This window comes from Ciona intestinalis, chromosome 9, assembly GCF_000224145.3.
Source record: "Ciona intestinalis chromosome 9, KH, whole genome shotgun sequence".
NCBI lineage: Eukaryota > Metazoa > Chordata > Ascidiacea > Phlebobranchia > Cionidae > Ciona > Ciona intestinalis.
In genome coordinates, this window is record NC_020174.2 from 5,538,968 (window position 1) to 5,560,535 (window position 21,568).

The following is a 21,568-nucleotide window of genomic DNA, read 5'->3' on the forward strand; positions in this document are numbered from 1 at the left end:
CACTTTAAACTCCATTTTTTCGTCACATATGGTAGTAAACCAAGTAAATTCAAATAATTATAAACCTATGTCCTTACGACTTAAATAGACCGATGTTAATTGTTTAAAATAGGATCAGGACATTTGAACCTTGAGCCCTAAAGGGTGTCCCAACTTCCCCCACCCTACTATATAACTATCTGGCATTAAAGGAATATTATTTATGGCACAAACCTCCGCACGAAACACCATCTGGGTTTAATCCGTATCCAGGGTTCCTGCAGCCGCACACATAAGAACCTTGAGTGTTTCGGCAGAGCTCTTGACACTGGTTTTGTCCTGCGCACTCATCTATATCTGTAAAACTCATGTGTTACAATGTGCGCAACCACGGTCTAATGTATGGCCTACTGACTCAATATATTACTTGATATATGGAGCATATGTCAAGGTTTAGCTAAAAAGCAGCGTAACTTTGCGAGCGGCATAGCTGGTACTTTAATCTAATAAGTTGTACCTTGGCAAGACCTTTCGTCCGCTGAGAGAGTGAAACCCGGTCTTAAACAAGTGCAGAAAAATGAACCTTGCGTGTTTGTGCACGTGTCTTGACACGGGCTACCGATACTGCATTCGTCGATGTCTAATATAAAGCGTATATACAATTGCTTTACTATTATTTCGACAATGCTAAGTTAACCAGGTACAAACCTTCTATTTTAGCTACATATGTCACATATTAAATCCCATGACCGATGTCCCCAATATATCGAAAGGTAATTGCTACAAATTTACGATGTTTTCACTCTCTTTTACTATAAATAAGTTTACAAATGTGAACTGTATTTGGTCAAAGTCAGTGACATTCAAATTCATTTAGCCAACACTTATAACAGGTCAATATTTATTGTGTGGTTAAAAAGAAATTATAGGAAGAACATGTATCATTATAGTTGAGCAAAACTAACATGTTATTCACATGAACGATCACTTACCAATAAACGAATATGTAATTTGAAATCCCGGGGCGTTCACAAAGTTATCGGAGTGAAATCGAATGTACATTTTCCTCCCGTTTCCAATTACAGTTCGTGGTATGCTCGTACCGCAGTACTTCCCAAGCAGGTTTGAGGTCATGCCAGGTCCATCGTAGATCGACAAATAGTCATACCTTGGAAAGTTACATGTTTCGCAATTTGCATTTACTTGGTGAATAAAGTAGGATGGAAGAAGGTGGGACACTTTTATCACAATGATTCACAAACTATCAAAATATTTTGATATTGTTTAAAACAATTAACAACGGTGTATGAAATTCGTGAAGATACGGTTTTATAATTCTTTGAATGTTCTTTTTTACTACCAAATGAGACGAGAAAACAGAATGAAATGTGTCCCGTCTCCCCCTACCCTACTATACAGTGTCCCATCTTCCCCTACCCTACTATACAGTGTCCCATCTTCCCCTACCCTACTATACAGTGTCCCATCTTCCCCTGCCGTACTATATGTTCTATCAACTTACACGCAACCTGGAGAAGGCTCCAACGAAAATATCCGGATCGTGAGAACGATTCGGTTAAAAGAACTTCTACCATCTATAACGTAACGGCAGTCTTTCCTCATAGGATACGACGCCGGGAAGTTTGGTGAACTGATAGTTCCAACTGTACCAATATCTCCTCGTATATCCAGTCGATCGCAATCCGGTGTGCAAAATGCAACTGTCAAAAAAAATAGGTTAATGTGCAAGAATATTTTTCTACGCCATTCTGTCTGACGCTGCTATCGGTAATATGTATTTCATTTTCTACAAAAGACTCCTATTACTCTGCGCATTCATCAAATCTAGTCTATACAAATATTTTAAATTTATTCTTACTTACTCGATGTCCAAAGGGCTAAAACGACGATAAATCGTAACCAACAAACACAATTCATATTCAGCTACTTTGTCGGTTGACAGTTACCACTAATAGTCCAATAGATCTTCACATACGCTATTATAAACACCGCTTCAGGCTAACTACCCTAAACCCTGTAAAATAATGTTGCTAAATCGTATAACTGGAAACGTATATCTGCCTAATCTATAACGCTTTGCTGTGAGAGACTCTCGCAGTTTTGCTAAATCTATTCCATTTTACATTTAATAAATACATCTATTCACTGTTCTGTAAATAGTCTAAATATCGTACGCGACTTTAATCTGCCAAATACAACGAAATAAAACATTAATCGTTGGTTTCCGCAAGGTGTAAGCCAGTGATGGCGTTGCTTGTGTATAATACCTAAGGCGATGGACGATACAAACAAGCACCTCAGCAACATTAGGAGGCTCGCGTCGGTTATACTGATTTCACACTTCACAATAAAACGTTCCAAATCCGGTAAATCTTTGATTTTCGTCAAACATTTCCATCTCTAACGAAAACTCTCACTCGTCTGTTCTCATGTATAGTAACGTTTAACGTCTCTTTCATGTCTAACTACATATATAGGCTACATTGAATAAACCTACAGATCGCATGAATCATATCATGGTATAAAGCTAGAGTGTGTAATTGCAATATACACTGCCATTAGAGCATTACTAATTGGTTTCTAGCATCTAATACAATTACCCTTTTATTGAATATACATTTAACATGTTCCAAGGGTTAAATGCAAGTGATTGATTTGAAGATACCTAATTGATCCACTTAATGATAAACAAATGTGAAACTTTGATTACAAATAGCGACCTCTAGAAAACCGCTTTGTTGTTGCTTTTTTTTATTTCTGATTTGTCCTAGTCGACCGACAGTGGTAGTGAAGGGGACTTATTTAATAAAAAATTGACCCAGAGCAACAAAATTCACAAATCAACTGCGGTTCATGTTTTTAATTTAATGCATTTGAATTTAACAAGAATATACCATTATTATAGCAGTGCAAATTGAAACAGCATTCGCTAATGGTTTGCAGGAATTAACCGCCTTCTGCAAAATTAAAATATAATTAAAATACCTTCATAGTTAATGTGGCTGGCGTTGGTGGAAAGCCACTACGGCACGACAAGCCCCCAGCCAATGGTAGTGGGTTTCTACTCTGGTGAGAAACCCTTGCGGGATGTTACTGTCCACGCAGGTTAAAGAAACCCCAATAGACAAAAATGATACAACGAATGCACAAACACATGTGCACGACACACAACGACAAAAAGACAAAAATAATACGAGGTGCAAATAAGCATGCAACACACGCAACAGCTCAATCATCACCAAAAATGAAACGGTTATAAAAAGTTAATTAACGCGGACATAATCATTGAAACATTTTCAAAGAAAATATGGTTTAAATCCTGAAGGATAATCAGCTGCAGTGTACAAATCATTAAATGTTCGACCACAAGGAGTCGAAGCCAATAACGGCTCCGCATGTCCCAATCACCTGATAAGTCGCCATGTTGGTACCGCGATACTCTCGTCGTATCTTCACGCAATATAATATCGTTTGGATGTTAAGCACGCCTTCGACCGTCATGAAACTGCGTCAGGTTGTAACGAACCGCACTAATAGTGATCTAAATAACCGAGCGTAGCATCACTGTACTGGCAGTGACCTAAAACTAGCGTAGCATCACTGGCGGCGACGTCCACGCAACAACCCAACGGTAACGTAACTCAGTCTAGAACCGTGACATAACCACACCGAACGCTGCGGGTCTTAAAGACCCATCGACGTATAGCGTAATTGTAACGTGGCCAGCGTCACAATTAGGCTTTGTAAAACATAGCAACAAGTTAACAGGGTCAATTAATTAATAAAAATGAGGTACATAAAATATAAAAGTTTAACTGCGTGTATATTATAATGCGCGTGGATATTACTCAAGTATTTGTGTACCAACATGCCGATCTTATCAAGTGATTAGGACAATGCAGAATCGCTAAAGGAATCGACCTTTGCAGAAGAAACACACAATGACGTGTACAACAACAAAATCCGATCCAGCAAGATGTTCGCCATAGTTTCATTGCAAATATTTCATTGACATGCAAAATGCACTAAAGTAGTGACTGACAAAACGGCTGGCAACATTAGGTCCAGCAAAAATGAACGACAAACACAAATCCGGCAACACTGTAAGAGTGCTCCAGCAACCACACCCAACAACACACAACTTCTAAGCCTAAGAAAAACCTCAAACCGGCATCCTTATCGTCGTCTTTGTCTTTGCTCTTCGTCTGCAAAAAACAAACGTAAATTAGGTTGGGGTAAGATAACTGTAGACCCGAACTGTATAAAAAAGTGTTTAGAAAAAAATCACGATGTGGTAAAAGGAATAGTATGTGTTTAAAAGAACCCACTTTGCTTGGTGATGTGCAATTTGTTTCTAATTAACATTATTTACATTTTCAAACAACTTTAACAAAATATTTTTTTGTTCAGTAACAAAAATATTAAATATTACTCACTTTTCTTGCAGCATATACGCTGGCCTTTCTGTAACAATAAAATAGTTTAAAGTGAATTTATATTATGACGTCACATTTACCTTTATTCCCGATTCGCCCTTTGTCCTCCTGATCCTTTGTGACGTCACATACCATGTTCTAGATGAAAACATACGGTTTCAAATGATAAAGATTATGAGGAAACCAAATAACTTACGAAGTGGGTTCTTCTGTTGCGTCATCACCACTTCGTGACGTCACATCTATGATGTCATCTAGAAAAGAACTGGTGTACGTAACAATGCCTATATTGTGATTTATACTTTACCAAATCTTTGATCTTCATGTGCTTCACTTTAGCTAACAGCACGAATATATTTTAGATTAAAATTAATATGTAAGGATAAGTAATGTGCCTTGCGACGACGCAAGCGCGCATGGGGCCCCATGAAAAAGTGATGCGAAAAGCAAGCGTATAAAAGAAACCGCATTGTGACGTCACAAACGTGCGCTCTCTGGCGTGAACCGGACTATGACGTAATAATCGCAAGCGATTGCGAAGCGCCTATGACGCGATGTCATACAGATGTACTGTGACGCAACGCAGCGGTAGTCAAGACGCGAGTGGCTTGTATTGTGACAAAATTAAGAACCGTAGCGAAATTCCTGCGTTTGTTTAATATTAAAATAGATTAAAAATAAAACAAAAATACCAATCACAAGGCACATATAGGTTTACACATACGTAAAATATTCATAAATAGTTGGATTTAAGTGTAAGTACATTGAAATACTAGTTTATAATAAAGTAACATTAAATAACTAAATAATAACATAATAACTAATAATTAACTAATACTAAAGAATAGCAATAGTACTTAACTTCAACTCTTGTAGAAGAAACAAATAGAATCCTGCACTGAGTTCATCCAAAAGTGTTGCTTTGTCGCTGCCTTATCCAAACTGCTGCCTTGTACAGTTGCAACGTGTTGCAAGGACGACGTTTTACATGCCCGGGGAATCAACGAAAAGCGGGGGACGTCGGCTAATCAAAATAATGACGTTGTGAGTTTAAATTTTCCGCGTTTTTCGGTTTCCATGTGTGTGCTATTAGCGCTAGTACTGTCGATACATTATTTCTGACTAGTCATATTATATTAACCATAACCCTTTAGTAAATCGGTAATCAGTTCCTTTTGACTTTGTTTACGTTACAGCGAAAATATTAATAAAATTAGAGCTAATTACAATACGTGCTCAATCATTAAAGCCTTGCTATCTTGTCTTTCAAACACGTCGTACGCTTGCAGCAAATATAGGTTGACCAATTTATTGTGTGTTCTGTTTTAAACTTGGTAAAAAATGTCGTGTAGAATTAACTCTCTAGCTATGTTACTAATGGCTTTACTAAATAGTTTCGAAGATACAGCAGCATATAACTCAAAATTAAGGCAGGCAAAACTTTTACACAAACACAACCAGACAGAAATTGCAGAATACTCCAATTGTATTTTTGCTTTACAAATGAAACACCGACAAATAATGTTTTGATCAAAAATGGTCATAATATGGCTAACCGTTTTAAGCATCGGTTGAAAAAGTTGCTTCTTCGTATTTACATAGTCTTGTGAGATACCAACCGATTTTTTCCATTTGCCGATAGTAGGGTAAGGGTAATAACAGACAAAATAATTGTAAATCTATCGCACTGAAACATTTTTAAACAGAAATACTCTAACAGTTACCAAAAGACAATAATTAGAACCGAGGGAGAGGTAAAACAGAAATACGGCGCATAAGTTCGCGTTAAATTAGATCGGGGCTGCTATGCACGAATGGGGAAGCGGGTAACTAACTAATAGGGTAGAGTTACCAAGAACTCGTAACCGGTTCTCACGGAAACTGTTTGTAAGTCACAGTGAACGGAAGAGTTGTCATTTTCGAAGCTCAAAACAGATTTGGCACCTTGCAACGAAAGGTTTCTGCAGTCGCATTAGGGTCGATAGCGTTCAGTGAGGAACATCATACAGAAAATTAGCGCCGTGTGTCTGGAGCACGCGATGCGCTCTGTCAAACAAAGCAAAGTGAAGCATCGAACGAAGTTTTACGGAATAACCTAAACCTAATACAGCACAAGGCTGACGTACAAGCTCAACAAACAAGTCAAACTAGAGGATCTGTGACGATGAAGTGAATTGCAGAGTTTAAAACATGGGCTAGGAGAATTTAGAACACAGTGAAGAAATTTTTGGAAGTGAAAATTTAACTAGAAGTTCCTGGTTTTGAATTGGGTGTTGCCGGACTGTTTCGGTGCTGCTGTACAATTTATGCAACTGGACAGTCTGGGAAGGGGAATACCGGACAATCTGAACTTCTAATCGCTTTCAGATTCGGTTGTGGCAAGTGACTGTATATCATGGGCTGTCCAGTCACCGTTAACGTCATCTAATGCCTCGACCGTTGACAAGAAGTGACGACCAGAGAAACCACCAACGATGTACAATGTACCATGCAACTGTGGGAAAAAAGAAGCTTAATTAGGGCAATATGATTATATATGATTTGCAGTTTAGAAAGGTAAAACTTGAACTAACAGTTACTATATGCTTCTACATAAATGTAACTTATGTATTCTCGCGTGGCGGGCAACGATAAAACGTAGCTGTTATTTTTTATGCACTTCGTGCCAGAGTGATCACGTATGCTAGTTCATGAAACTTTAAGCGTTTTTTTTCATTTATTTGTAATGTATGGCTGACAATTTAGACAATCCATATATATTTATAAAAAAAACGCAACTTAAAATTAAATTCCGTATTTATACGTCTTTCATTCATAACCGGCAAAATGCGTCATACTTGTCTGTAATAACAAAATAAATGACGCAAGAACGTCGGCCACAGTTTAAATAGAAACGAATTTATGTTGTTGAGCTTAGATACGAAACCACAATATACGTAAATGGGTTTATGGCCGTCTGGCTTCGGAAAAAAAATGATAATAAAAAGTTACACAGGTGCTAACTCGTAAGCAGGCACGCGGTGTATAAACCAGAACACTTATATTCTAAAACGGCTTTCGTTGGCCCGCCATGCGAGGATAATTAAGTTGCAAACAATCATGACAACACGAACATCTGTGCTTCCAATCATTAAATCTTATTTTATATTTCATGGATTTCCATTTTATTTAGAAAACAAAAACTCAAACTCACCGATGCCAGACCAGCGTTGTTTCTAGGGACACCTAGCGGCGATGGAAGTATCACCCAAACATCTGCTTCCTCAGGATTGTAACGCTCCACCGATGACAAGAATGATGTACCGTCAAAACCTCCAACAGAATATAAAGCACCTGTAAAAAATATATGTTTGATAACCAAAGGGCATATACTTCGATAACGTTTGCATATTATAGGCGTATGTGTCCATGGACATAATACTAGACAATTGCTGCAACCCAGAAGCTCCTACTGGGTTATCTAAATTGCTAAAGTAGAAATGACCTTTAAAACAAAAAAACAATCACCCACAAAGTTATACTCAGTTACCCATAAGCGCGCACGAGGTGTACGAAACAGAACACTCATGTTTACCGACTACGAGGGTTCAACAAGCTGCATTCATACATGCTGCCAAACCATGTGTAAACATACACCAACCGTTATGTTCTGCCATGCCGAGGCCACGACGTTGAACGTTCAACGCGGCGGTGAAGGTCCAACGATCAGCCACAGGGTCGTATTTCTCCGCTGTATTGAGACAAGTCCAACCGTCGCTACCACCAACCGCAAACAGGTGAGAACCAAGAGCTGCCACGCCAAGTGAACTTCGGCCTACGGAACGAATATAACAACTGTGTTATGGAATAAATTGGTCCATATATAGTAGGGTGGGGGAAGATGGAACACGTTTTCACTCTATTTTCTCTTGCATTTGGTAGTAGACAAAGAACATTCAAAGAATTATAAAACTGTATCCTCACGACTAACATAGACCGTTGTTAATTGCTTAAAAGATATTTGAATATTATGTGCTAAAGATCTCCCGTCTTTCCCCACCCTACTATATAACTGGTACACTCGTTAACAGAAACCGCTCAATATAAATTTGGTGGAGAATAAAATATAAACATCGAACAAAAGGCATCGATGTACTGATGTATAAGATTACCAGTGTGCATCTGCGCTTTGTAACTCCATTCGTCCGCGGAAGGATCGTACACTTGGCAAGTTTTGATTGCAACAACACCTGTGCTTTTTTGCACTCCGCCCACGCAGTACAGTAGGTTGTTCAACACGGCAACCTGGTAATGTTTCATTGCACATACTTGTGTTTCACGCGTTAAGGGGCTTTTACTGCACAGTAGTTCGGCGTAAAGGCCGATAAAAGTTTGGTGCCTTTAACTACTATAGTTATAGTAGAACATGAGGTATCATACATGACGCCACACATGCTTACCGAGGCCTCAGAACACCGCGATTTCAGCGACTGTACGTGACACCACTGCTCCGTTGTGGGATCGAATTTCTCGACCGTGACGTGGTCATGTGATCCAGAAGATCCGCCAACGGCGTACAAGTGCCCGCGCAGAACAGCGACAGCAAAACGAGCTCGCTTTTCGCTCATTCGAGACATCGGACTCCACCGATTTGCTGAAGAATCGAAGCATTCAACCGTGTCCAAGCATTCTGATTGGTTAAAGCCACCTGTATATTGATAAGGGAATTAGAACCGAACCGAGTCCGGAAAATCGTTAGCGAAAGTAGGTTAAAAACACTTTGTTTTAGGACCAGCTTTGCTGTTTAAACAGATATAGTTTCACGAAACTAGGTTACCCTGGGAAAGGAATTGACAACCACGACACGCAGACGTGAAGAAAAATCAATATTTTCCGGCTACTCAAGCGTATAACACTGTCTGCCAAAATAGTAGAGCCAACTGGCGGACACATGCACAATGTACATTACCACAGCATGGCTGCATAAACGCCTGGTCGCCAGGGAGTATACAACAGGCAGGGCAATACGCACTGGTACGACTTGTATTTGTGGGCGGTGTCATTTGCACAATACCGTGGAAGTGCTTGTAAAGTAGCGTGATATGTGTCGTAATAAACGACTAAACCGAGCAGTTTTACGGTTCTTGGTTTCGCAGTTAAAACCTAATTAAATAGTTTTACAATGTATACGAACTGCGACACTTTTTCGAAGCGCAAGAATAAAGTAGGGTGATGTTAATTCATTTATTGTAGATACAGAATATATATGTTTCGCCACGACGCTGTTATATGCATAGGCATATAGCTCCCCTTAGTACTCCTGAACTCTTTTAATCAGTGTCTTTCCTAATAAGTCGTTCCTAAGCCAAGACGTCAAAGCGTGCATGTGGCGCCTGTTTCAATGCGGCGTGCGATCCCAAGGGGCTACGAAGTAATTTCACTTCAGGGGTTTTAATTCAATTCAAGTGGTGTAAGATGGGGCCGGGATTGAGCTGTCGCGGTGGATTTGATGACGATTGTGCGGGCGATTAAGGCGCAAGGAAAGTAATGGTCTGAATGCGATGAACTGGTTTCAACCGGTTATTGCTGCTTTTGAAGTAACCGTTTTTTGATATTTTGTTTACTTTCATTCGCCTTAAACATAAAACATTTAAACACGCAAGGCAGTTAGCAAACATTTGCTTGCCGTTAGGTTAAACGTCGGTTTCATGTGCGTCATTTAATTGATTTTTTGAGATAATGAAGTTATAGGAAGACGCTTGGGTGTGCCAACTTATGCATTGACGTAGACTTCGCTATGGCTTGTGCGCATTCTATTCAATCCATGATAAGAAGCATCGGATATCCTGCATTAGATCAGTGCGAATGATCCGATAATGGACCAGTGACCGCTGTAGAACCGCCTGCTCTAATTATAAACCAATAAAGCGAACCAAATGTTGTGTCAACGGAAAACTACCGAATTTCCGACGCGTGATACGACAACTGATACAGCTTGAGAATTTGAGCGATTGTTTAAATATGAAACAGAATCGGTGTCGCGATCTGTTCAATCGCATATTGCGTCACTTCAACTGTTGTGACTCAAAGACGAATAAAATAGAATTAGAAACCGAAACTAAACACGTCGACGATATTTTATCGCAAAGCGTGCGTATTTGTTCGTATGAACAAAAACATCCCAGGAAAATATCTACAATTTTTAAATCTTGTTGTATGCAAGCGTATCGTTTTTCAAGTTTTTAGTAAAACCCGAGGTGTTAATGCAGTTAGCCCTATAGTTGTTAAACATTAGGAACCTCAATGATTACTTTGGTGAATGGTGAATGGGATATACTTTGACTCTGCTTGTTTTGTTTTCACCCAACCGCACAATAAAGCGCATTTTAATGCAATAAACTAGAATCCTAAAATATATGATGTCACCCTTGTGTCCAAAGTTAGGGTTACACGTAACATAGCACCACAAACACTCCGTCCTTACGCCTTTATTGCTATAAACACTCACCGGCAACTATTAGCTTTCCTTGCAGTTGTGCGACACCTGCAGCACAACGAGCCACAGCCAGCTGACCAAGAGGACTCACAGAAGCCACCGACGACGAGCATGAGGTGGTGGTAGAAGCTGAACTTACAGACGATGTTGCGTTCGTTGCGAATCCATTTGTCTCGTTTCCACTGAGAAGATGCGTGAAGAATATTAAAATTGAAATTACAGCCAATTATCAAATAAATTTTGCAACTTTTTTTATCTAAGAGCGTGTTATAAAGACTGTTGTTTTACCGTAATATCGCGTCTTTCGGATTTTGTAAACTATACTCCGAAGACAAAATAAAGTCATTCATTAATTTAATTCACCATAGTGCAGAAAAGAGCAATGCTAAGTACATGTTCACGTAGAACCGAGCGCATATGTAAGTTACACAGACGACATTGCTAATCGAACAAATTCAATGTTTGATTGCAGTCTGTAACGCTCCACTTACTTTAAAAGGCCGTTGTTCGGGAGACGAATGGAGAGCGTGCACAGGACCCCACCCACTGAACAGAGAGAAATCACGTGGTCTGTGAAAAACAAGATGTTGTGGGTTAGATAAGGATCACGTGGGGTAAAGGAATCTGGGAGAAAAAAAAGGAATTTTATATTGAATTTTAAGAGTTGGAATTTATGATAAAAATGTACTTTTAACGTATAGTACTGTGGGATAAGATATATACCTCTGGGACAATACAAAAAAAAGGAAAAGTGGAATATCATAAATAGTAAATACTATACCTTTTAGATTGCATAGTATATACCTACTTGTGTTTTTTGTTTAAAGTAACTAAATTTCAGCTTAACTGTAAAATGTAAATGATGACGTGTTAATACCATCCTTTTAGAATAAAATAACTACCAGCTACAAGTGTTGTCGAATTAAAACGTTAATTATCGATGCCAGTCTGCATAACATCGTCCAGCAACCACACTAACGTATAGACGAGGCGGGTCGATTTTTGTTGCGTATTTTTGTTTGCGGGTAGCGTGACGTGTATGCTGGAAATTGGGTGGTTATTTTACCATGGGGCGTTGGCAGAATCCTGGTTTCCCATTGGCTAATTGCGAATGATGCAAATCGTGACGAAAGAAACCACGTGACGTGTGGGAGTTTCGTGGGAAACATGCTTCTATGAATAATAACGTAGTGTGCGGGCGTGTTTGGGAGGACACATAACAGGGTGGGCCAACTGAATGCTAACCATGAAGTCAATCAAATTGAATCAATCACTTGTTAATTAAACAAGGTATGCTTGGATAACCGTTTTGTAACCTCATGTTCGTGTTTGTATGGGCTGTGTTCAAGTCTGGCAAAGTCATGTTTCTAACCTATCGTTTGGTTGTCTACCCACCAAACATAGCTGTATAATCCCCTACGTGAAAAAAAAATTTTTTACGAAAAACTAAGATTTGTTACATTTGTGTATGTATATTTGTATAGTGCATGTATCAAGTCGAAACAGATTCGTGATCACGCAGGACGGTGCACTGCAGTCCAAGGTTCATAGGCACAGAAATGATTAATCCTACAACTAAGTACGATTTACATCTCTATCGGATTTGTATCAGTAACGTGCCGGGCGAGGTCACACGATTTCCAGGCGTGTTAAAATCGGGAGTGTGCGCGACTAACACGGAATATTAATTACGGAAAGCAGGGATCTGTGAAAAGATATTTGCGATGTATTGTTTGGGTATAGGTTGGATTTTCAAAGGAAAGCGAAAATACAATGGTGTAAAGATATGTAACGCCACTTGGTTGGTACGACGTTGTGAATTGGTTTTTGTTTCGCTTGAAGAATGACTACGCACCGGGTATTGTTTACAGCCGGTGAAATTACTTCTTGTTGATATCAGCACAACTGGGTTCAAATTTGACATTACAAGACTTTAGTTTTTACTAATATACGAAAATACATGTAAAGGTTAAATCTAAAATGCAATATCCAAAACTTTATTAATTTTCTTTGCACTGCAGTTTTACATATATAGTCCGAATACCCAGCTCTAATACCGATCCCGTATTCAAAGTTAAAACGTATAAACACGTAGAAATATCGGCTTAACAAGTGGCACGCCTACCTGAACCCTGTGCTGGAGTTGTAGCAATAACTGACCACTCGCCGTCCATACAACACAATGCACGTGAGTTGCTGTCATCGGAATCACTGGAAGATATGGAATCGATGGATGACGAACGAGAGAGTCGGATTTTCTGCTGGGCTCCATTGGTTTTGCCTAGAAACAAATACTGTGGTGTATTTTATGAAGTACCGACTGAATACAAGTATTTTTACCAATTATTACCACTCATAAAACTGTACATAAAGAGATGTTTAAAGATAGATAAAGGTGTATTATAAAATACGGGTTGTTATATTAAACTAATTAAAGAATAAGGTTTACAAAAAGTGGTTGAACATTTTTTTTTTATAAAAACGAAATCGGGTAAAAAGTACGATGGTTTGGGGTAAGATAGATAACGTTAGGACATGGTATCTCTTATTTTTTCGGATCATTTTTTAACAATTCATTACGCTATTTTAATTTTGATAAATACTCTTGGTTTACTACAAAATGAGATGAAACAGAACGTAAGCATGGACCAATTTAGTGAATTTACCCAAAGCTTTACTATATATGTTATTATGTTGTATATATCCACTAAAAACAGGGCTATGAAGTTGCGATTAAACGGACAAAATAAAGTGGAAGAGTTCAGTCTAAAACTACCGGGTTATAAATCTGAATATGAAGCTTGAAGTGAATATTCCTTTTTATTGCAATGTTTATGCTTGGCTCGATCAAATGCATATTTTATAAAAATCAAAATCGCAGGTCACACACGCATGGCACAGCCTACTAAATATATTTATATATAGAATATAGTGATAGTATTATAGTATAGTAAGCCCTTGTAGTCGTGTACTCTATATATACAAGCATATATATAACATAAACCACGGTTTTATTCCGGGTTTAAGCAAAATAACACCGTTAATAAAACGTCAGTCAAAAACAGCTCAATCCCCCAAAATACGATGTTTTAATCTATAGAGCAAAATGTTTCGAAGAGGTCATTCAATGTAAAACATAGCTTACCGTAAACGTAATCCCTTGGTTCATCATGCGATAGTTTTCGATTATAATTATTGCCGTGGAAGCCGCTGGCAGATGAAGGGGTGTTATTGATTTCATCCAGTGGAATCCGTTGAACCTGCGAGACATTTTATCATATGAGGGATTAAAGGTCGAAGACTGATTGCATGCGCAGTATGGTACGTGGCCAAATGTGTTGCAGTGTTTACTGTTTGGCTGTACTTTGTCATTTGCATAGGCAATTGAGTCACAAGTGGTGGTGGGATAACTTGCCCTGTGTTACAGTTATTATTTTATCGATGGAGAACTTTACGAACGTGTATTACACTAGTTGTTTTGGAGACACGCTTCACTTTGTGTAAACTGGCGCTGCTGGTGTCAAATGGCGGTTATTTAAACCTAGCAACTTGTGGTATTGTGGAATTAAAATGTTATGCCTTTGATGATATATGCGCGTCACTGGCGTCATACAGCACAGGACATGGTATTGATATCTTTTGTGACAAACATCATGTGATTTGACGTATTGAACATTTAATATGATGAGAAAATGAACATAAAGGGTAGATTTCACATTTCATGTCAAAACTCAAATCGGAAATTAAAAACGACCTTTGAATAAAATATGAAGCGTTGGCAACAACAATTTAAGCTTTCTCTATGAATAACAACTTCGTAACAACGTATAGATAGGTTGGGGTAAAATGGTCTCTAAGTTTTTATACCTTTTAAATTTCCATTTGGCAGTAAACAAAGCGAACTTTATTAAAATTACGAAACCGTATACTCAGTCCTCACGAATGTAAAACTACGGCGGTAATTGTTAAAACACGATTAGAAAATATGGGATTTTATGTGCTAACGGTATCCCATTTTTTCTCACATTACTACATATGCTGTAAAAAAAAACAATTGGCAAAAAAAGTTCAAGTAATTTGAGAACAAGGCTATAGAAGAAAATCTCTGTCGGAAAGATTATTGATTGCTGTTTAATCTGGTCGTAATTCAAGCAGACCGTTCGTTAGGAAAGTGATAACGACGATTGAACGACCTTCACCAAGCTAAACATGTGACCATTGATTATAAATGGGGTGATTTGTATTTGCGCAACCAGGAGTCCGTGCTATGTAAATACGGGTAGTCTGGGGACAACCTTATTTAATTCAGTATGGCGTGTCAATGCAAATAATAAGGGAGTTATATATTTAATAGTGGGGGAGGTAGCAAACGCCCAATAAACATGACTTTGTGAGTCAATAATAAAGGAGAAATTGTGGCCCACGATCCTTTATTAGTGTTTTTTCCTCATAAATTCTAACATTAGCGTTCCACAAGCCTTTTAAGATGAGATCTTTCCAATTACTTGGCTAATAATAGAAAATAAGAAAATCGTCAGAAAAGATTTAATTGATAATGACAGGCGCAAAAAAATCAATACAGGCTGTTGCTCCAGTAAGTCATGTCTGGCAACCAACTTCCATCAAAGTCTTATGTATTGATTGAGTTACATACATAGACCAACTAAATTCACTTGAGGCTATATGCATTTAGACATTATAAATATGTAATACATTGAGAACTGATACAGTTCGGTGTTTTTTTCTATTTTGTTTTTACACTTGTTTTGTTGTTGCTATGTATAAAAACACAGACAGCAAACCAGCTTTACATTGATGTACTTTAGTTTAAGTTGTTTGTATTTCACCGAAAATACCCACACAGTACCAGGTAAAAGAAGGCCATTCTCTCTCTGTGTGATTAATTATGTCATACACAACCGTTTAATGAGCCATTAAAATAACACCCGCTGTGTCAGACATTTAAAATACAAAAATAGAACTCTAAACCACTAACTAGCAAACACCAGCCACATTGTGTGGGCAATAATTAAAGCACTGCCTCCCCTCACAACAATATAATATCAATACCAATCAATTCTAACCAAATTATAAAGAATTTAATTAACACAGTTAGCTGTCTTAGGATAAGCAATGGTGGCAATCAATACTGTTGTCTGCTAGTGTTACCAATAAGAAATAGGCAAGGACCATACCTGACTTTAACTATAACTTGATTACACAGCACAGAACTTGTTAAAATTAGTAAAACTTAAAAAATAGTTACCAAACAACTGGCTAACTGGGAATTAAAATATATTTATGGTTTTAATACAAAGTTTACAAACATAACAAAAAATATCATCATATGCATGATATGCATGATACAACATTAATCTCACACATTTTAGTTTAAAACTAAAGCCATCTTCATTCTTCAATAATGTCAGAAGTTATAATGATATTAAAACTGATAGGAAAATCTGGGATTTACGCATCTGTGTTTAATGTCCCAATACAGAAACCTCATTTAGTGTAATGAATTAACGAAGGACGTTTCACGTGGTATTCAAATACTAACCTGTTCTGTAAGATCCTCAAAATAACGCCCACCCCTCTGTTCGATTATGTATCGCACCCATGCAAGGGCAGTGTGACCGATTGATCCTTCTCTAAGGTTGGTAAGCAACATGCTTATAACTCCATTTCCGTGGTTCATTACAATTTCAATCTGGAAGATTACACAGTTAGGGTGGCATACACGTCTGCTCTCTTGTCTTTTGTACCAAAAGCTATTATTTACCATTCACATTGAAACAAAATAATTCCATTGCAAAAAGTATACTTAACATGGCTTAGAAACAAATATTACCACAAAACTTTTTTTTTGCTTTTAAAGTTGTATTTATATAGTAGTTTATTAATGCTAAAAGGAAGTTGCATTTTTAATTCTTTGCAAAACCAAATCTCAATGAATGGCAACTTCCTATGCTGATGATTAGTAAGACAATCATAATTGTTAACATAGGGATGACTAATGATTCTAACTCAGCACCAGGATACGTTTGAAATATTACTTTAACTAAACATTGGCAGAACACAACACTTATTCAAAACAGCTGTGCTATTCAAAACCAAGGACTTTGTTTAAATTTTAGAGAAATAAGTCAAAATCTGCACTTTTTCGTGACGGATACAAATACAAGAACTGGTGAAAAAAGCTTCATTTTCCTAAAAATTTATTATAAAAATCTTTAATAAATTTTGCCAATTAGGTTTACTTATTTGATATGACCAAATAGTTTAAATTGTGATTCGTAATAAATTCTCCAGTTTCCCATAGTTTAGTTTAGTTTTTGTCGGAATATAAAAAAAGGTGAATACATTTATTATTAAATTTCATTTATTAATTTACTGGCAATAAATTACACAACAGACCTTAATTCTTGGCAGGTTCAACAGTTCATTGGAAGCGGCAACTGCTTCAAAGTTTTCCTCAATGTAATTATCAATATATTGTTTCAATTCCATATCATCAACACTGGATGCAAGTCTGCAGATAAAGGTAACATGTTAATTGTTAAAACTTGTTTTACAGATTAGAATAAAGCAATTCTACAGAATTACAGATACAGTAAACAAGTTAGTTTTAATAAACTAATGCTTGCCGAATAGTTGCGATATTGATATAGAATTGTGTATAGATTAAATAGAGCATACCTTCTCATAGGAACACAGTGTTCTGGTTCAAGATCTGCTATAATATATCTTCTACATAATGGCGTGACTCGTTCTACACCAAGCTGAAGACATGCCTTGTAGACAGCAGTTAAAAGCTCTGATGGTATAACCAACCTAGAAATGGTATTTAGATTAATTAAAAAACAGCAAAAATGCACGACTGCCAAATGTACTTTATTTTTAAACAGTTATGATGCTCAAAATATAAATTTTCGGGAATACCTTAAAAATTTGATAAAACTCATAGCACTTTATCAACCTAAGTCATTGAAACAATACACTTAATAGCATTCTCTACAACAACATACTTGGCAGTGTAAATGTAATCAATTAAAATCTCAACAGCGTCAGCAAGAAGACCATTTCTACCATCCAGCGGAATTCTTGACAAGTTTCCAACCTCCTGCTCACCACGGGAAAGCTCGTCGAAGATTGAGCGAGCTGCACCTCCTACTACCACACGATGACAGTATATTTCCTTTCCACCAACCTGGAAATTAAAACGTTGCAGAAAATTGCGAACCCAACACTGTTCACAGCTCATCACGTATCACTATTTAGTTAAAACTTTCCTGACCGCACATTTTAAGATTTAATCAAGTTTTGAAGTTTCTTTTGGAAAATATTCTTTGAGTTACTTATAAAATAAGAAGAATGAGTGACATCACTTTAAATGAGACTCCATTTTAGCAGCCACTAAGTATCATTGCTGTCCAGTCTATTTTAATTGAGTATTTTGTTTCGGGAAAATGAAAAAAAATAAAAGAATCAAACAAGTTCACCATGATGTAAAACACATAGCACATGACATGATAGATGGACTTACTTAGTTACACACAATCCCTTAAACCAGCAAAGTTTGAACAAGAGTAAAAAAAGTAAGATTCAGCAAAAACAACTCAAAAATATGAAATGCATTATAAATAAATGAATGAATCCAGACATTTCCATTAACTAAAGGAAAGTGTTTATTTTACCAAAATATGTCAAAGAAAAAAATGAAAAACAACAGTCCTGAGAATTGGAAACATTTTGGTGGGATTTATTTCTTAGAACGAGTGTTATCACATGACACGTGAAGCTGATTTCCAATTAATGTTAATGTTTAATAATTTACTAAAACATCAGGTTTACTGTCTACTTGTACAACCGCATGACAAATTTAACCCCTGCAAATGTTTGTTCAGCTCTTCAGGTAAACCAGGTGCTTGAACTTATCGCAGTTGTGGACTTTAATAGCAAGGTCTATGTTTGTTTGTTTGCTCACAAAATGGAGCATACGCGTGGACAAACATATGACGTCTAGACTAACTTAAGCCGGGGGAATTTTGACACTGTACCCAGTCATCACTAATACATCACTTCCTCCCCCGAGGCAAAAATGGAACAATTTAACCATATATATATATAATATATTAATTTTTTTTATTTAAAATCAAAATAGGGCCTACTGAAAATCTTTTTTTTAAATGTTCATTTTAAATCAAGCCAAAAAACGGACAATTCATAAAAAAAAGTTCAGACAATTTTAAAGAATCAGTTATGAGTTTGTAGATTTAATCCTTTGGCTAACAATGAGCTAAAAGAGTTGTGTGGAAGAAATTAATTCTATAAATACTTTGTTAAGGGTTACACAAACACTGTTAAGGGGAAGACTAAAGTCAACAGGCATTCGACAATGACAGACAACAAAAGCTAGGAAGCACAAGGAATACTTTAAAGTATCAAGAGCAATCGATTAAGGATGTCCTTGTGTGAAAAATCCAGACTAATGACAAGCAGAAAAAATTGAGCAACAGCTATTTCCCACGTAAAGTGAACTAAATTGACCCCTGGCTGTACTTAAGGTCACTTTGTCTATTTTAGCAATTAATTTTGAATAGCTGTTTAATTTTAATTGCCTTTTAAAAAGCCATTACCAAACATTGGTGTATCATACAATAATAAAAAAACCAACCATATATAATTATGCAATTAGTTGTCTTTCTTGAAAGCAACCAGGAAATGTGGTAAAGGTAACCACGGTCCACGGTTCTAAAAATTTCGCTGACTATGCGTATTTACACAAACTGATAGCAGTAAGAGCGCACACAATTAACCTATTGTGACATAAGATACTGATTACAATACCTTAACATTAATGCTAAAGTGAAAATATCCTGTCAATACATTGGTTATTTATGATATTAAGTTGTGACTATAAAACTAAAGGTCACATTGTATCCCCTAAGCTTTTATAAGATTATTGTTCCATGCATTAATTGATATGACCTTTCAGTACATTACCGCAAAGGGGTTTGTGTGTGTTAACATTATAGGCGCACCTGTAACACAAGATCACAGAAATGCTTGCTTTTCCTGAATACATCGAGTCTATGAATTGTATTATCATGATGTTGAGTGTCTGTCCACTCTAACACACTTGGCTGATGGGACTTCTTGTATGCGGTTTTAAACTCTGAAAAGGCACAACCTATTTAACCTTAAAGCATGTTTGCCCGTTATTAATAAATTGTAATGTTAAGATTATGATTTATTGGGAAAGTATTTTTAGTGGCTAATGTAATGTTTAGCGCATATTTAACGAGTGCAGCTGCAGCTTAACCTAGCTTAGGCATAACATTTAAATTAGTAACAGCTTAAGTGTTCAGCATTATAAATAGGATATGTATCTAAGCTTTAATTAATCTTTAAGGATTTACCTTTCGACATGTCCTCTTCAATGTCGCTGTCATCCGCATCAACATCCGACTGTCTATGAAGGTCGTCGTCTTTCGACAATCCTGCATCTCCGTTCTCAGACCGTGCTTTGAATGGAACCTCACTGTGCTCTGGTTCCATTGTTAAAGTGACATTCCCTTCATAACTTTTGTCATCTGATGAAGAATCATTCTCACACATTCTTGATGTTTGGTCCAAAACCTCAGAACTTTGTTTCTTTATTTCGTTTTTGTCTGCCGTCTTTTCGATGACATTTCCATTTAAATTTTTGCAGTCATGAGCTGAACAGTCTCCGTTTTCAACTGATTTTTCGTTGTTTTTTTCAGCCTTGATTATTGTTTGCTTTATCATTGCCTGTTTCAATGGTGCATCCCCTGCACCATTATGCAGTAATTCTGGAACTTGCTGGATGGGGTACTCCATGTTGATCAAAAGAATCAACTAAACCCAACCAAACACTTAATATACTTCGATTTTGAAACAGATAGAATCAGCTTTATTGAGTAGAAAATATGGAAAAAATTGTATATCTGATCTGGAATGGCTCTTGCTTTTATAAGTTACTACTGGTGCTTCTTAATCTTGAACGAGAAAAGAGTTTTTGGTATGAAAACAGGGTACGAACGGGCAATGTCTGATGCATGTTGACAAGAAGGGGTAAATCTATATCAACCCTTGATGTTTACCCTCTACTTAGGCCCTAAGTCTTAGGGTCTGGAAAGATCAGCAACTATATATCAAAATCTGCACGGTTACAAAAAGAAGTCTTTACATAATACGACCAACAATGCTATGGAAGTGGAAAGTACACCAATAGATCTTTTCAACTATTGTGATAATACAAAAAAAAACAACAAAACATATTGTTCGCGCGTTACGTAAAAAATCAATCTGTAAATAACCAAAACCACTGCTATGTATGTATATTTATTTGCATACGATAAATAAAAACACAACAGTAACAGATAAATACAGCTGAGTTTAATTTATACTATAAATTAAAGTAACAGTAACCAACACAAACGATACATAATGACGCTTCACTTTCACACATGCTACACTCGTCTGCCCGTTTTAAAGTACCACTACTTCACACAAGACTCGACGTTTGGCTATAACACGCGGCAACTGTGAAACATGCCTACGTGATCGCGCGAACGAACCGCAAATGGTCGAGAAAAAAGCAAATTGAGAGAAATGGCCATGCTTTTTGGCT

At 37.1% G+C, this 21,568-nt stretch overlaps 2 protein-coding genes and 1 long non-coding RNA gene across 3 annotated transcripts in view; all 3 read right to left on the reverse strand.

The window, feature by feature from the left end:
* Positions 1-2,026, reverse strand: part of LOC100178388 (fibrillin-2-like) — an 8,542-nt gene extending 6,516 nt beyond the window's left edge. Inside the window, exons 1-5 of the mRNA XM_002124165.4 lie at positions 1,863-2,026; positions 1,502-1,700; positions 972-1,147; positions 497-619; positions 214-336 (exon numbers count right to left, since the gene is read on the reverse strand). Coding sequence (XP_002124201.2) covers positions 214-336; positions 497-619; positions 972-1,147; positions 1,502-1,700; positions 1,863-1,917 — 676 coding nt within the window. The 5' untranslated portion in view covers positions 1,918-2,026. The remainder of the gene's footprint in view (positions 1-213; positions 337-496; positions 620-971; positions 1,148-1,501; positions 1,701-1,862) is intronic.
* Positions 2,027-3,038: 1,012 nt separating this feature from the next.
* LOC113474490 lies at positions 3,039-5,162 on the reverse strand. Its single transcript, XR_003396149.1, has 4 exons — positions 4,633-5,162; positions 4,517-4,574; positions 4,437-4,464; positions 3,039-4,205 (listed from the first exon to the last, which is right to left on the reverse strand). It is a non-coding gene; the product is annotated as an uncharacterized LOC113474490 (long non-coding RNA).
* Positions 5,163-5,904: 742 nt separating this feature from the next.
* LOC100175341 (influenza virus NS1A-binding protein homolog) lies at positions 5,905-21,488 on the reverse strand. Its single transcript, XM_002129800.5, has 15 exons — positions 20,334-21,488; positions 19,956-20,089; positions 17,940-18,121; positions 17,611-17,745; positions 17,329-17,443; positions 16,472-16,621; positions 14,057-14,171; positions 13,037-13,192; positions 11,403-11,481; positions 10,924-11,093; positions 8,876-9,123; positions 8,588-8,720; positions 8,077-8,250; positions 7,630-7,769; positions 5,905-6,930 (listed from the first exon to the last, which is right to left on the reverse strand). The coding sequence occupies exons 1-15, from the start codon at positions 20,773-20,775 to the stop codon at positions 6,790-6,792; spliced, it is 2,514 nt and encodes an 837-aa protein (XP_002129836.1). The 5' UTR covers positions 20,776-21,488; the 3' UTR covers positions 5,905-6,789.
* Between the last annotated feature and the right edge of the window lie 80 nt (positions 21,489-21,568).

Bases quoted from the DNA above. Each gene is read 5' to 3' on its own strand.
- LOC100175341 (XM_002129800.5), bottom strand. From the start codon at position 20,775: ATGGAGTACCCCATCCAGCAAGTTCCAGAATTACTGCATAATGGTGCA. The intron at 18,122-19,955 runs GTGCGCCTATAA...TTTAATTTCCAG, and splicing joins TCTGTGATCTTGTGTTACAG to GTTGGTGGAAAGGAAATATA. The intron at 6,931-7,629 runs GTGAGTTTGAGT...TTTTTCCCACAG, and splicing joins ACAACGCTGGTCTGGCATCG to TTGCATGGTACATTGTACAT.